General features: G+C 34.9%; 1 protein-coding gene across 1 annotated transcript in view; it reads right to left on the bottom strand.

Moving 5' to 3' along the window:
- The window catches only part of CFAP47 (cilia and flagella associated protein 47), a 283,608-nt gene that overhangs the window by 16,965 nt on the left and 248,920 nt on the right, over positions 1–17,723 (bottom strand). Inside the window, exons 56-59 of the mRNA XM_012730250.1 lie at positions 15,036–15,195; positions 13,908–14,002; positions 12,209–12,361; positions 956–1,127 (exon numbers count right to left, since the gene is read on the bottom strand). Coding sequence (XP_012585704.1) covers positions 956–1,127; positions 12,209–12,361; positions 13,908–14,002; positions 15,036–15,195 — 580 coding nt within the window. The remainder of the gene's footprint in view (positions 1–955; positions 1,128–12,208; positions 12,362–13,907; positions 14,003–15,035; positions 15,196–17,723) is intronic.

Below are 17,723 nucleotides of genomic sequence, written 5' to 3'. Positions count from 1 at the left end.
TTGTTTCTTTTCAGACTCACCAATGGTTACACATTCCTACTGTGGTTGTTGCTGGTAATTTCCATGTCACCAAATTAATATAACACATACTTAAATACCAAATATACTAAAAATATACACAGACAGATATAAAAATGAAATAAAATAGAGGATAATGTCAAGTATCTATAGTGTACCTTTATTGTACCTTTATTTTTATTATTGTTTCCCGATGATAATCCTGGTATCTTTTAATTACTAGACAACACAGTCAAAGCAACTTTTAATTCATGCATAGTTATATCACATACACAGTTAAACTATAGAAGAGCACAACTAATATGTTACATTTTTTTTTTTTTGGCCAGGCTATATTTTGTACTCTGTGTATATTATGGTTCTGATCAGATCTCACATTAAAATATAAAACATATTTGAAGTGAGACCTTGCATACAGTATCTGCAGGTGCTAAGTATTAGTTGTCTAAGAAATAAATACAGTGACACTAGATGAGGTTTCCCAGAGGATATTCAAAGCTCACTATTCTAAAATTACAATATTATCCTCTCAAAACTTACAACAGGATGAACAATATTATGGTTTGGGGTGGTCAAAATGAGAGAAATTGCAAAACAACATAGGTGAGGCTCACGGTCATCATTGAAACTAGGCTCTGAGAAACAGAATTAAGAAACATCATTTTCTCTTTTATTAATTCAACAGATCTCTTTTGTTAGTATTACACTCTAATGACATAGGTAGGGAAATAATTTATGAAGGGTATCTTAGATGTCTAATTATTTGATGTACTTTGTGGCTAAAAATAATCTAACCCAAAATATCTACCTCAGCAGCATCAAAAAAGTAGTATGATACCAAAATGTAGAATGATGGCGATAGGAATAAAAAGTATTTAATACAATAATTAGTCTAAAAGTGTAATAATGTTTAAAGGGAGGGTGTTAAAAGGTTTACCTTAATGGTTTCCTTGGTGAAAATATCAAACTGAAGACCAATGTTATCTTTCTAGTTTCAATACAGTAAGATTTTTGCATAAAATATAAAGTCACACAAGATTCCATTTTAGACTTCATTTCTTCAGATTCAAATTGAACCTCATATTCAAATTCACGTTTTATTGGATGATCTAGGAAAATAAAAAAAATGAATTTTAATTAAAATTAGTATGTATCAAATATCAATTTTATGCAATACTAATCATGAACAGATATTTAGAGAAGGGAATGGATATATGTTATTTAGCTTTGTGTTAATAATATCTAGTACGTTCAGGTAAATAACAGTATTTAATATAATCTTGTTAAAAGGTAAATACATAAATGAGAATAAAAAATAAGTGAAGACCCCGCGGGGATTACAATTGAGATGGGAAAGAAAAATGTACAAAATGATGTAAAAATAAACGGTTGTAAAATAAAAAAAAAAAGTGAAGACAATTTCCACTCTCCTAAACCTTTAAAATTTACAAAGCAAATTTACAAAGCAAAAACCAGCCAAATGAAAATTAATTATTTGCTATAAAAAACAAATATAATGCACTCTCTATGATGAATTAATAAAACCTATAGACATGTAATTTGTAAAGAAAGATTTGAATTAAGTTTAAGTAATATAAAACAGCATCCTAATCTATTAGGGAAGGATTTTCACCTTCTGGTATAGTTTGATAAAAGGGAGTTCTTCAAGTTTTAGTCTTGGATATTGTAGATAATATGATTAACCACATTTTCTTTAACGTTACCAAAAGGAAGTTATATGTGAAACTTCCCTTGTTAGGTATATGTGAAAAAATCTTAGATCCAGGAGTGGCATGTAGAAGAGAAGCACAAATATGTATTATATTTACTCTCCATTTACATATAAGGAACCCAAGTGTCAACCTATGAAGTTTGTTGCATAAGTATCATAGAAGCACCGTCAATAAACCACAATTTGCCCTGACTCACATCTGAGCCAATTTTGAAGTTTGTTTCTGGTTGGATTCACAAAACTGATGGTCACCTTTCTCTAAGCAATACCAAAAGAAATCAGCTCACCTTTCGGTAACAGTTAATTTTAACTTCTGCAGAACCCTGAAAATAGCTAGGCTATAACTGGTACAGATCGCATTTAGTGATTCTCAGCAAACCATATTAATAACTGACTGACCTACATCCTCTCAGATCTCTTTTCTTTTTGCACACATGAAAAGAAATCTTTGACCTTGTGAATAAATGATTTTCATCCTGCTGACAAAAGCAGCAGTTGTTGTTGCTATCAGTAACATTTTTTCTGTAGCAAAACCAAAGTGTCTACATATACTGTGTCTATTTGTCCTGGAAATAGGATATAAAGTTGTTCCAGAGAAGCCATAATCCATACAGAAAAACAACATTTAAAAATTTTAGAGTGTTTAATGGGAGATGAAATTTCTACTGCATTCAAATAACATAATATTTTTTAAAAGCAAATACTGTATGTAGTTGAGATCTGCATCTGTTTCTGCTTAATTATTGAAGCCTTTATGGGAATGGTTGTGTCAAAATGAAGATAGGAAATGAGAAGCTAAATTTAGTTTCGGAAGAATAGAACTCCCTGTGGGGATCTGCATTATGGATGTCCTAATTCCAATTATAAGAAGATCCACTAGTGCAAAATAGAGATAACGAGTATCAGCTAGAGGACTGGGATGAAGCAAGTAGGAACCTTATATTTTGCAAACTATACATAACCTGCTTCCTGTAACTCAAATACATTTATATAAGCACCTAAAAATGAAGCATAGAATTAGGTTGGACCAGCACATGAGAAATTGCCATTCAGCTTTATGCCATACAGCTAGTCTATTAGTGTCCATATTTTATTTGAAAACTCATACTACCAAGTAAGAAACATGCCTTTTGTTAAGTTCCTATCATAGGTTGACTAAAATTGATCTCATGAAAAATATAGCTCATACCATTGAGAATATCTGCATGTTTCTAAAACAAGTATCTAAATAAATAGAAGTAATATTCCTATAGAACACATTGTACTTTCAAAGTTACAAGTCAGAAGTCCTTGGGACTCCTGTAACAATGTTTTCAATATAGGAGAAAAAAACTGTCCTTTTTGAAAGCAAAGTTTGAAAAAAAACAAGTATCTATTTACCTTTTATAAAATTTTACAATATGTAATGGTGGTCACAGAATCATCTTAAAACATCTCCTATTTTCAATTATCTTTCATTTTCTGAAGGTTTTCATGAACCTGAAGATTTTGCCTCAAACTTCTAGCTATTGCTAAGTTCACAAATAATTGTTTCTGTAGCCAGTGTCCAAATATACATTGAAAACAATATTTTCCTTATATATTCCATTTCTTTAGCCATCAATGAATATTAACTAATTTCCTGAAAATTTCAGCTCTTTTCCTCAAGGAGCTATGACTGAGAGGAAAGAATTGCCAATGAACAGCCAGTGACACAACTCGTTTAAAAAGTATTACTGTGCTAGGGGACTGTGGTGATGGTGCATGGGTGAACTGGGAGAGGAAATTCTATGGTGACTACACCTGAGGGAACAAAAAACATTGTTAAAAAATGAATGGTGGTGTAATATATATATGTGTGTGTGTATATGTGTGTGTGTGTGTGTGTGTGTAAATGAATTTCATAAAAAAAAAAAATGTTGCTTTCGGTTTCCCTAAGGATCCAGTGCAGAAGGTTCATGGTTGAGAAGAGGCACTGGAGAGGATGGGGTGTCATTCTCCACAGAGCAATTCCTGTAGTTCTCTGCCCTGTGAGGAAGTACACAGGCACATGAAGAGGTGAGCCACCAATCTCTCTTCAGGATGCAGACATTTCCACTCAAAAGATAAGATGAACCTGGCGTCCACACAGTAAATGATGTAGCAGCCTTCAAACCTTCCTTCTGGTTTCCAAACTCACAGCTTTCTGTCTGGCCAATATGACAGGGCAAGTAAGAGTGAGCTGGATATGGAGATGGAGAAATCATCTTCTCAGTATCAGAGCAGCATGTGAGAATTTTCCGTGGTAGAAAAAAAGCTTGAGCTGTTTGCGGTAGAACTTGAAGTGGGTTGAACAAAGGGAGTGGGAAGAACTTCTCAGGAGATTATAAAGTAGGCGGGAGCATGCAGGGCATGGCGAGAATTTAGCATATGTAAGAATGATGGGAGAAGGGCCCTCCCTGGTGGCACAGCAGGTGAAAGCACAGCACAAAGAAGCTTAAGCTACTTCCTCATGAGTTCGATTCCAGCCTGCCCGGAGGATATCCACATGGCGAGATCCACATGGCACGGCAGACCTCTCCTGACCCACTTGCTGCTCCCCTCAGCAGTGTACTTCGTCGATCTGCCTGTTCTGCTCCCCACTCTGTCTCTGGTAAATCCTCTCACCCTCCGCATCTCTGGCCTATACCCCAGTTCTGTATGAATAAATAAATAAATCTTTAAAAAATAAAAATAAAAAATAATAAAAAATAAAAAAAGAGAATGATGGGAGAAAAGTGAATGTTTTTTTTTTTAAATATGGGAGTGATGTGCTTATTTAATGGTAAATTGAGCAAAAGGGGTTCAGAAGAGTAGTCAGTGAATTTTTTGCAGTAGTTTAAGCCAGGTGGTGGGAGATTAAGATCAAGAACTGCTCTGGTAAAGCATAAGCTATGTGAGTAGTCGTGGTTGGTAACTAGAATACCTGAGCTGATCATGTGAGTACCACATCCCAGTCCTTACACACAGACACAATATTTATCAAAAAAGATTTCAGAGAATCTCAGAGTATGAGATATATGTGTGTGTGTGTGTGTGTATATACATATACATACACATATACATGCACATAGCAGGTACTCAGAAAAGGCAGTTTCACTGAACCTTAGCTGGGATTGTTCTATTCTCATTAACATTATAATGAAGTATGGTTCAATGAAACAAGGTTATTTGAGGACCTAGCTTTGCTACATGTCATTTAACTTAAAGTCAGTGTCTAAGAACTTATGGACAACATTAAGTGAGCAATTACTGTACATAAAAACAATGTTAGAAAATAATTGTAATAAAAATGGTAATCATCATTTGTGAATGGTTGCAAAGTCATTATACTGAATAAAAAGGGCATGTCTCCCATGTAGATATTGCCCCTGCATAATTTCCATTTAACCTAATGCTTCTACCACAATGCAAAGAAATCAAGGGACTATCCTGTTCAGAAACTCTTGTTACTTGGATGAATTTTCTCAGGAAAAAGACTGAATTTAATCAATGTGGAAGACGTGGGTCATTTTTAAAAAGAGAACACACTATTAAAAATGATAATCATAAAGTGTTAATTATAAAATTGTTTTTCAAATATGCTTCACAATATGTTTATTTACAACATATGCTTTAAATAGATTATTACGGCCCTCCCTGGTGGTGCAGCGGGTTAAAGCACAGCACTAAGAAGCTAAAGCTACTTCCACATGAGTTCAATTCCCGCCTGCCCCGGAGGTGACCACATGGCTTGGCAGACCTCTCCTGACCAGCCCGCTGCTCCCCTCAGCAGTGTACTTCATCGATCTGCCTGTTCTGCTCCCCACTCTGTCTCTGGTGAAGCCTTTCACCACCCCTGAGCCTCTGGCCTGTACCCCAGTTCTGTATGCACAAATAAATTAAAAAAAAAAACACTTAAAAAAATAAATAAATACATTATTACACTATACAGAGTTTGATCTCTACAAAATACCTTCTCATAGGAAGCCCATCAAAAAGCCTCAATTATGGAGAAATGAAAATAAAAGTACAATAAACATTATTATCCTTTCCCTAAGTTTTTGGAAATTCCTCCTTATTAATAATAATAATGCCCTGGCATAGCACAATAATCTTATAAAGAATGAGTGGAATACAAAAGACAAATTTGAAATAGAATGAAGACAACAAGGTATTCAAAGAAAACAGAGGATGCTGGAAAATACCTAAAGCTATTTTCCTTGAACAGATAATTAAGACTGTGCCATCTGTGCACTCTTATTATTTTTATAAAATTGCATATCCTTTTGAAGGGGTATTTCATTTACATACATTTGCTTCGCTTTCATAAGGTCATTTAATAGACCAAACATTTTGATTAACTTAAAATAACTGCATTTTCCTCTGATATGACTCCAAGTACAATAAATCACAAAAAGAATATTAAATAGAGGAAGTAGCCACACATATGATGCTCTTCATAAATGTTTTATGTTTAACAAGCTACCAGAATTAAAATATAAAGGTAATTCCTATAACATCAATAATTTATCTAAACTTTTAGCAATTAGTATCCAGTTTCAGACTCTACCCAACATTTTGGCACCATATTTTTACACTTTTTTTTTTAAAGTACTATTTTAAGTTCTAGAGTATTTTTTTTTGGTGAAAACCCACTGTCCTAAGGCACAACTGCTGAGAAGGCATAATCAGCATTATTATACGTGTGCAGGGCAGGACCTAACCTGTACCAAGGAGAGTGGTGGTCTAGGACAGCGTGCTGGTTCACTGCAACATTCAGATCAGGTCAGAGGAAGAGGACAACACATTAATAAGAATACGGTGAAAAACAAGAGCCAAGTCCAAGTACATCAAATGGTAAGAGTTCCTTATGTGATGAGAAACTCAGGACACTCATCTGACCACTGGGTGAGGCACACGGAATAAGGCTCAGTAGCGTAGTTAGTGCAGAAGCCACAGTGCAGCAAGTTCAGCAGAGAGCAGATGGAGAAGAGCAAAGGAAAGGATCATGACCGGAGGCCAATGATGGTCACGGGAGGACAGTGACAGGCTTCTCAGGAGCTGTTTGTGATTACATGTCAACTTTGACATGGGAGTTCACATACATCATGCAGACAACATATAGCAAGAAGACAGGCCTAGGATGAAATGAGGACAGGGTGATATGTAACTCAGCAAATCACAGCCAAAAAGGACAACAAGTTACTTAAAGAACAATGCCTTTGAGATGCAGAATACCTGGGGAATAAAGGAAGAACTTGGAATTTGACTGTGTTAAAATGGTAAAAGCACTCTCACAGAAAAAGTTCCAAAGAAAAAGTCACTGAACTAACACCCCAGAGAGAGACAAAGAATGCATGGAGCAAGACTTAGTTAAGAAAAATAAATACAATTATAAGCAAATTTCTGCCCAGAGGGAAGAATTTGTAATCTCACTGAAATGCAATTTTACTCATTGCAAAACACAATATAAAAATCTTAGCATAACAATATCTCAGTAGGGCAATACCAATTGATTTAAATAGTATAGGTCATAAATCTAACATGCTGGATAAATGTTCTTTAAATTCATTGACAACAGTCTATGTCTTGTTAATTTTCACATATCTGGGCTCAGCATAGTATCTGGCAGCAAAAATGCTCCATAGATTGTTGTTGAATGAAAATGATATGAAAGTGATCAATCCTGGTTAACTCAATGGTGTGTGTGTGAAGACTCAGGGTAGAAAGGACACAGAGGTGTGGGCATTTTCATTTATTTATATTGCCTGAGAGTTTTATCCAACTCTTGGGAAAAGGCAAAGATGAAAACAAAGGAAGGATGAAATGAAGGGAGTAGTGGGGATTCTTCTGTTCTACTTAATGTTCGCGGAGAAGAGTCTAGTCATTCATAACAGCGAAAAGGAGAGGAAAAAAAAAATCTAAGCATCATTCTGCCTCCTCCATCATAACTTGCCAGGGGAGAAAAAGCATTACATCTAAGCAGTGCCTTTGGGTGAAGGAAAAGGGCATGCGCAGATGGGCAGATTTTCCTCCCCCATGTCTTGTATCCAGGATACACACATTCTTCTCTTCCTTCATGTGTAGGTTGGTTGTTCTTGTAAAGAATACACACCTGACTGGTTTGGGGTAAAGAAGAAGAAACAGGGGTAAATAAACCCAATTTCAGTGGACTATTATTAAGAAGCCCAGAGGGATCCATAAGACCAACTCATTTTCCAGTTTATCTCTATAAATAATACCAGGTAGGGCCTCCCTGGTGGCACAGCACTATCAAGGTATCACTTACTCTCTCTAGTGAATTCTCACCCCTGCCCCACACCTCTGGCCCCTACCTCAGTTCTTCTGTGCATAAATATAAATGAAATGAATCTAAAAAAAAATAAAACCAGGTAACATCTTTATCTGCATATATCTCATTTCTAGATCTACTTCTGAAGTGACTATAAATATAAGAATACTGGGTGTAGTTAACAACAGTGCTTAAAACCCCATTATGGTATAAGTTCAAGTAAAGTTCTTTAATGTCCACCTTAAGGGATTTAAAAGACGGTAGGAAGTAAAATTGACATAAACAACATGACTAAGTACTGAGCAAACGATAATTAAATTACTTACATGGGAAAAATAGCTGGTTTCCCTTTGCATACATACACTAAAGTCTAAAAAAGCATTCAGATTTTTGTGGTCAGACAAGGCTTTTCATAAAGATTTAAGTGAGATGGGAAGGGCAATTGGCGAGAGTCAGAGAGGGTGAAAGAAGTTGGTTACATCCTAGGAATAAGGGCAGCAAACTGAATCAAGTTATTATCAGAAAAGGGAAAGGTCAAGTGATTCATGAAATATTTAGATACCATAGAGGAAACATTAAAGCTGAGAGGGAGCTGAAAAATATCTACATTTGTACAGTAGGACCCACTCTAGAAGAAATTCACAAATTAAAGTGTCTTTATCCAAAAAAAATGATGAGCTTTTTGAATTGGGTATTACTGAGAGAGAAAAAGTTACTTTAGAGGACTTGGTGAGATGAGATAATCCTGCAAACCTTCCATACAGTAATTTTCAATAGCTAGGTATTATTTTTCATCATGAAAAGAAGCAATGAAATATGAGCCACGTCCAAAGGTGTATTTGTCAGGAGTTATTAGAGATTGTTTTCCTAATATGACTTTCAACCCTCCCCAATGATGTAGATATCTTGCTCAATGACCTTGCATATTCAGAAGGAAGCACATTTTTTCCATTACCAGGATTTTAACTTCTTTAGCTTACAACCTGACAAGTACAAACTTTAGAAACAAAGAAGCAAGATCATAGTAAAATGGTTGCTATATACAAGAATTTCTTTACCTTCCTTTATACCTAATGTCATAGAATCAACATTTGTCTTTTACAGGGTGTATTTCAAATAGAATCAAGGTTTGAACAAGCAATTATTAAAATTTACTTAAGCACAGTATGATGACACACAAAATCGTATCATGTTAGAAAGAGACTAGATATTCACTGGGGGTAAGCTGCCTGCTTATTAAAATTATGTTCCATTATTAAAAGTACTTACATATATTTGTCATTGGAAATTGACAGTCATGTTACTCATTTTAACTCTAAGGCTAATTTATACTGATCTACATAAGGAATTAGAATTCGCTTTCAGAAGAAAGTCAACAGGGTTTCATTTACTTAGAGATATTTCCTACATCTCTCAAATGCTATTACATCATCAATAAAGCAAAATCGATATCAAACTTGTAATAATGTTTTTGAGATAAGCGGAAATGGTAAATGGTTTGCATCAGTCTAATTTCATAATGAATGGATTTTTTCTTAATGTTTTGCATTTATTTTTAATTGAGATACTATTTGGATACCCCCGTCAGGTATTGTCATCTCAGTGGATAGCTTTTTTAAAAAAAGTTTCCTAGTCTCCAAGTCTTGTGACAGAAATTTTCCTTACTATAGAAAATGTAAGACTTTTTTTTTTTTTTTGCAAATTTAAGTGGTCTGTGATTCACTTGGCATTTTTTATAATTACAAAACTAAAATTCAATGAAAGGGAAAAAAGAGACAATAAATGAACATGGTTAATATTTAAATATTTTATTATGTAATCTAATAACAGTATTACTATCTCCTCATCTCACATGGCTTATACCATCAATAACTATCTAGTAAATAAAAAGAACCTAATTAACGTGAAGTAAATAATTTAAAGATAGAGGCAAGCCTGTATTTATGTACCATCCCATTCCATGGCTGTCCTGTATCTTCTCTTAATTAGATTTTCCTCACTTGTAAAACAATAGTACACATACTATTAACTTTACAGGGTTTCTTTGATGAAAAATCCTCTTACAATGAATATAAAATAGGAAACACTTAGAACAGTCCTTGGAAGACATACAGTGCTTAATAAATAAATCACCAATGATAACAACAGGATTCTAATCAGGGTTTGGGGCATGGTAGAAAGCACAGGAGTAATAATACCCATGTCAGGGAGCATGGGAACATGGGAAAAGGGAATTAGCACTCAGGCCCTGGCTAGAGGGGCTAGACAGAGCACCAACCAGTTAAATCTGGATTCTCATCTCAGTGTGGGAGCTGATATGCTGACCAGATACTGACTAACTCTATCCTAAGGGTGGTAACACCAGCTTGATGGAGCAGTGTGGGGAAGGGCCTGAGTGTTTCCAGACCCATCAAAAACTGGATGTATAATACGTTCTTAGGAAGCGCTTTTGGGGGCCTCCTGGTGGCACAGGGTTTAAAATATCAGCACTATCAAGCTACCGCCAGCCACTGAGGCTTGAGTTCAACCCCCAACCAGGGAGATGACACACACGGTACAGGAGACCTCTCCTGTCTCACCTGCTGCTCCCCTCAGCAATGTATTTCAGTAGATCTGCCTGTTCTGCTCCCCAAACTATTTCTGGTGAATCCTCTCACCCCCACAGCTCTGGGGTACACCCTAGTTCTTGTGTGCATAAATAAATATTCCAAAAAAGAAGTACTTTTGGATGGACTGATGATAGAATTTACCAGTCCACCGTGAATAAAATATGAAAGACTTCAAGTTGTCTTCTCGATATTTATTTTCTCCCTTTTCTTTATTTAGTAATATAAAGTCCCCCATTTTTTTCCTATATCTGTCAACAACAGTTCCCAGCCTCAGTTGTAGCTGGGTGTGCCCAAATAACTGAGCTTTATACAAGAAGAATGTAAGGAGACATGATGTGCCCATCTTCAGCCCAGGCTCTCCACTTGAGATAAGACTGTACAACCTTGATCATGAGGATGATGACCACTTCTAGGATGGTGGAGTAAAAAAGGGAAAGGAATAGTACCTGGATAACACCAAAGGACATAGGCACTACCCAGCTTCAACTCCTAGGACTTCAGGTTCTATTATGAAGCAGAAGTCAGCCTGTCTTGCTTCACAGTTATTTAATCTCACTTAAAGTAGCTGGTTTAGTTCCTAACATGTTTCCACCACTCTAGCATGGTTATACACACAGAGACTAGTACATAAAACTGGTTTCATGATTTGTTTCAAGTGAGCATTTTTTTTGCTAAACAAAAATTGCCGCTAGTATAAAAAAAATTGTTTTACTGTATCTCTGGTATATTCTTTCTATATGTTTGTATAATTTCTAGCAATCTCCAGCTATAGGTCATTTAATTATCACTGAAAAAACAGATATGATACAGAAACGGTAATATTAAGATCAAAGTGAAAAGGTTGTAGAAAGATATGGATGAGAAAACTAGGGAAAATATTTTGTTTTTGCAAGGAATTTCATGCCTAACTTTGTGGTCTGCTTAATTTTTGTAAGAATGCATAGGTGTAGATTTCTTCCAATTGCTTTTAATAAAGTACTATATTGCTATAGGAATTTCCCTTTCAATGTGAAATAGGAACATTCTACTTTAGTTCATCTGGAAAACAGTTCAAAAATAATTTTACATCATTGAATTCTAATTTTACCAAACCATTGTAGTAACTGTGAAAAGCCTCAAAGCCTTAAATACAAGAGGGCTTTTTATGTGAACATTTGGGTATAAGATCTAATTCATGTCATTTCTGAGTCTCTAAATAAGATGTATTTTATTCACACTTTTAAATATTTTATTCTAAATTTAAAGTTGCAAGACATGGTTTCAATTAAATTACTTAAATCAGAGAGAGTAAATGAAGATATTAAAGTAAAAAAAAGTGGAAATTACAGTTACTAGTTATTTCGTCTCACAGTTGACAACATAATTATCTATTTTTATAAATTTATTAATCATCATAATTATTGTCATTCTGGAAGTTACTGTGTAAAAAGAACAAATATAGCTTTCATTGAAAAGTAATTTGATGTCATACTGTAAATAAAAAAACAAATGAGGAGCAATTAAACATTCTTCAATTTAAGGAATCTCAGTTTTTTATTTAGGATCACTTTTTAATGTCTATGATTTTGGTTTTCTTACCAATAAGATCATTATAAAGATCATCTGAACTTCTTTTTGGAATCACTGAAAAATCTTTCGGTTCGAATATGGGACTGTATCCCCCAAAATCACCAGTTAATGTGACTACCACGTTCTCTTCTATCCGCTTCTTGGCTTGACAAGTTATGACAACTGTGGGACAGAAATATTTCCAGTTAATTTTATAATTGGATTATGTTTTATTCTTGGGATATTATGTCATGAATGATGTCATGAAAAATCAAAGTTCCTTTGGCATATTTTGATTTGTCATTGCATATGGCATTAGGTCACACACATATAGACATACACACAAAGACTCATGCAATATCTCTAAAGACATTTTGGAAGCAAATATAAATATTAAATAATATGTAAAAATAGGATAAAGGGATAAATGTGCAAGATATATATTATATTATAGAAGATCATATTAGGATGTAAAAATTTGACTCAGGTACTGACCTGTTTTTACCAATAAATGGAGTGGTGGTTGTGAACATGTGGATTTTGCAGCTATCTATATGTTCACTGTGGTAAATACAAACTATATATATAATACTACAATAAAAAACATTCAATTATTAAAAGAATAAGTTTTAAGTTTTACAACATTTATTTTGTAATAACATTTAAAATCTTTCTGAGACTATTCACTTACATCTTAGGATTCATATTTAAATTATAAGTGAAATATTTTATTTTCATTTATGAATTTGTATATATTAAGTTCTAATATTTCCTTAAATCTACTGCAAGAGATCTTGTAAAAGACAAAATATTTTTGTGATATATAACTATTAACTATATACAAGAGAACTGATGCATTCCTTTAGCATTAACTTCATAAATAAGCACATGTATAATGCTTATATGAATATGATTTCTTTAAAATATGGTATTAAAATTTACATGTACATAGGACATGGAGTAAAAAGGGAGTCGTGGTATTAAAAAAGTATGCTATGTTTTTATGTCATCAATAATGATATATATAAATCTATGTGACAAAATTGGATAATGCCCACAAATCTGTGTTTTCACAATACATAGCACATTTAGAGTATAAAAATATTTCAATTCTAAATATTTTTAATTCTAAAATTTACAGGTTAATATTAAAAATTTTAGACTTAGAATAGTATGCAAAATATACAAGGGTAAACAGTAAGATGCAAATTACGAGGGCTGAAATGGCAGAGGAAAATGTACAAGCTTTTCTGGTTATAATTAGCTTTGGTCGTAAAGCATTAAATTGGCAGTAAGTGTGATCAAAATTACAATGAGTATCATGTCACTGGTGTTGTCCTGTAAGTCCTTAGGCAATGAGTACCTTGGCGAATGAATCACCATGAATTCATTTTCTATTATTTTACACTATGACAAGGAATGAGGTGCTTTTCCAATTATCTGCCCCAATGGACAGCAGCAGCTAAAAATGCACAAAGAGAAAAGGTGGCTCACCAAACAACAGCAGCTCCTAGGGTCTGAGACGGCCAGAAAAAAGAAATACTAAGCATCAATGGCGATGTAGTTAAGCAAGGAAAAGAATGTTACCTCTAATGTGTTCTTATAAAGGAAGGACAGCCTTAGGGCAAGCAAGTAGTGTGTATTTATAAAATGATATCTATTTTTTTCTCAAGACATTTGTAGGCAAAAATGATTAGTAGAATGGATTATAGACTCTGGATGTACCTACCGTGGGGAGATTTAATATGTGGTGCCTGTGGAAGTCCAAGAAAGGGAAACATCCAGTATATTGCTCGGATTTCTGCACTGCCCACGCCCAATATTCTAATTAGAAATCAGATTGTTAAACATGAACAAAAACCATAAACACTTTAAAAGTTAGCAAAAAAGAATATATTCACAAATCTAGTGGTAGTTTAGGAAAGTGTGTAAATTGACACAACACCAGAGAGGAAGCATGACCTAAAAAAAATTCTGCAAATGTTGAAATGTTTATAAATATTATCACAAAGAATAATATAACAAAACTATCATGAGATTGAAGCTAAAACTGAAGAGCTCCCCTTTATTTGAACACTTTGTTGGTATTTCTTGATGTGAATAAACTATGATTAATCAGGGGTAATACATTTTCCATGGGTTACATCTCAGTTGCATACACAGAACACAAAACAACGGAAAATGCCAGAAAGGACGGAACTTCAGCATGGAATGAGGAATTCACTTTTAGGGGATATCAGTTAGAGGAAAGGGCCTTTTTCAGAAAACCATTATAGGCCACTGGGGGGACAGCAATATTAGAAAATGATTCAGTCATTGTGAAAATGGGCTTTTCTTGTTAAAACAAGACAGAGCAGACAGACCAGCCTCAAGGACATGTGACCTATGCAATGCAGTGTCTTTGCTTGGCTAATGTACTACCGTAACTATCTTGACATTCTAAATTTTTGAACAAGAACCCCCTTATTTTCATTTTACATTGGGGCCCACAGATCACATAGGCAGTCTTGACTGCAGGAGTGATGAAAAGCATGGCTCAGTATACAATAATAGGCTCCCCAGAAGAATCTTTAAATGTGCCAAAGAAATCAGTACAAAGTAAGAGTCCCTTTGCATGTCTCTGACTGTGATTTATTGATAGGACATTCTAAGTTGACTTGCTCATCACTCCAAACTTCACATACTTCTATACTGTACCCATACAATAAATATATTTTCCTATTCACAACATATAATTTACAACTTTTGAGAATATGAAATCATGAATTTTACATTGCAAAACCTATAAACAAGAACTAATCCCATCAGAACCAGTCCAAATGAGATAATTCCTTTCATTACCCTTTTTGAATGTTACCTTTTCATCTCCGTGCTCAACTCATCAAAATTATCAATGGGCCAGTATTCTCCATTTGCCTTCACCATTTCAATCAATACCATTGTTTTGTGTAACTTCATAATGTGGGGGACAAATAACACTGGGATATCTACATTCCCCTTAGGAGGCAATGCAATGCCTGTAAAAAAAATACAGAAATATTTTTTAAGGTGGTAAACATTTGCAGATTGTAACTTTTTAAATTGAGGCAATGCTGCTTTATAACGTGCTAAAATTTAGGGTGCGACTTTACACCTTGACAAATGTATCTACACATACCACCATACCCACTGCCAATGGCCTCGTTACCACCCACTACCATCCAACCGAGCCCTTAATTATTTCCTTGCACCCCCACCTCTCTAGAAACCACCATTCAGCATCTAATTTTAACAGCAGGAAGTAGCCTCTTAATTTCTTTAGTAATAATCAACTTTTCAAAATAACTTCTGAACAACAATCACATTTTGTTAAGTTATAAGCACACGTCATTAATTTTCCTCTAAGGTCATCATTCCTATTAAAAAATGCCTTTATTTGAGAAAAAAAGGTTCTAAACAGGCTGGAAAGTCTCAGATAATGTTCAAGGTGATGACTTAGGAATCAGAGTAATAAAGAACAACAAAATACTTGTAAGTCTTCTAAAGTCTTATAATATTTTGTCAAAAGAATAGTACAGTAATTTTTTGACATTTGATTCCTAGTGCTGTTTTATCCTGAACCACAACAGGCACATACTTCTGCTTGGAGCCCCAGGGTTCCTAGCAGCAAATTGTTCACTTATTTAACTGACCCGCGAGGGAAGCTGAGGCTTATTTGTAATAGGAAGGGTTGTAAAAACCAGCAGACAGAGAAATGGGCAGTATTTTATTGTCTTTTAATGAATTCCATTTTTTCAACCTTCAGTTTGCAGAAGAACCAAAACTTGTCAGACATGATACATGATGAGTCCCAACTTCAGAGGTTCAGATTTACTAATTCTGAGCTGGTGGCCAAATGGTATATGTTTAAGTATCGTTTCATGAATGGGATCCAGAAACAGACATCATGAGAACAAATTTTGAAGGAAAAAATGAAGTTAAAACTCCTTTTGGGGCCCTCCCTGGTGGCACAGCAGGTTAAAGCACAGCACTGACAATCTAAAAGCCGCTTCTGCATGAGTTCGATTCCCGCCTGCCCCGGAAGTGACCACATGGTGTGGCAGACCTCTCTGGACCCGCCCGCTGCTCCCCTCAGCAGTGTACTTCATCAATCTGCCTGTTCTGTTCCCCACTCTGTCTCTGGTGAAGCCTCTCACCGCCCCTGAGCCTCTGGCTTGTACCCCAGTTCTGTATGCACAAAATAAATAAATCTTTAGAAAAAAAAAAAACAACTCCTTTTGAACAACGATGGAGAGGGCAGAAGTCTGGTGAGCTCCATATCATTTGTAACAGTGAGGTTTTTAAATGATGTCTTCCTCTATCTTGAAGTGTTTAGTGAAATTTTTATTAAGAAAATAAAGAATCATTAACTATGCTTTAAAATTTCTTTGTTATATGATAAAATTGTAATAAGTTATTAAGAATATCAAGAAAAGAAATGGAAAACAATCCTTCTTTAAAACATCCCAACTCAAAATCCTTATATATGTTCATGTTTTAAACAACATTTTTTTTCAGGAAATGTAAATGTTCTAAGGTCACACAGCCAAAATAATTTTTAATATCACCATGGGCTAATATTTATTGATTTCACAGTGCACTAAGAAGTTTTTAATTCATTTAATTTTCAGAAAATCACCATAAATGGTAACTATGTTTCTCATTTTAGAGATGGAAAAATTTAAACAATTTAGCTAAATAGCTTGGACAAAGTCCCAATGAGGGATTGTGCTGTTTATTGAGATGACTAAACAATGTCTGCTATTCTCAACTTTGTCTCTGTGGGCTCTGTATTTTTTTTTAAAGATTTATTTATTTATTCATATAGAACTGGGGTACAGGCCAGAGATGCGGAGGGTGAGAGGATTCACCAGAGACAGAGTGGGGTGCAGAACAGGCAGATCGACGAAGTACACTGCTGAGGCAAGCAGCGGGCGGGTCAGGAGAGGTCTGCCACGCCATGTGGTCACCTCCGGGGCAGGCGGGAATCGAACTCGTGCGGAAGTGGCTTAAGCTTCTTTATGCAGTGCTTTAACCCACTGCGCCACCGGGGAGGGCCAGGGCTCTGTATTTTTAATGAATCTTCAAATGAATAAAAGCAGCAGCTGGAATAGGATAGGATCAAGAATTGAAACATGACACTCGGTAAGAATCAAGTCAAACCACATATGTATCCCCAAGGAGTTAAAGCTTCCAAATGATCAGTTACTCTTTAAAATCATATTATCATGAAACATAAATTACGATTAGGACTAAAAGAAAACCTATACACCTTTGGATGGTAGAAGGAGTCAGGACAGAAATACAAAGTGGTAATCTATTACGTATATCATACTTTACTATAATGTTGGAATTGAAAGTATGGAAATACAGAGCCATTTATTTAAAAAGCCATATTCTGTTGTGGCTGAGACTTTTTACCAGCCTACATTTAGAACTGTAGTTTCTTAATGAATGTACCATTACTTTATTAATATATGCTTGAACAGTAAGAATCACTACGATGCTACTAACTTCAAGAAATCAC

The sequence above is a fragment of the Condylura cristata genome, unplaced genomic scaffold, assembly GCF_000260355.1.
Source record: "Condylura cristata isolate star-nosed mole 26May11 unplaced genomic scaffold, ConCri1.0 scaffold00027, whole genome shotgun sequence".
Taxonomy (NCBI): Eukaryota; Metazoa; Chordata; class Mammalia; order Eulipotyphla; family Talpidae; genus Condylura; species Condylura cristata.
This window is presented reverse-complemented; position numbering and strand designations above follow the sequence as displayed.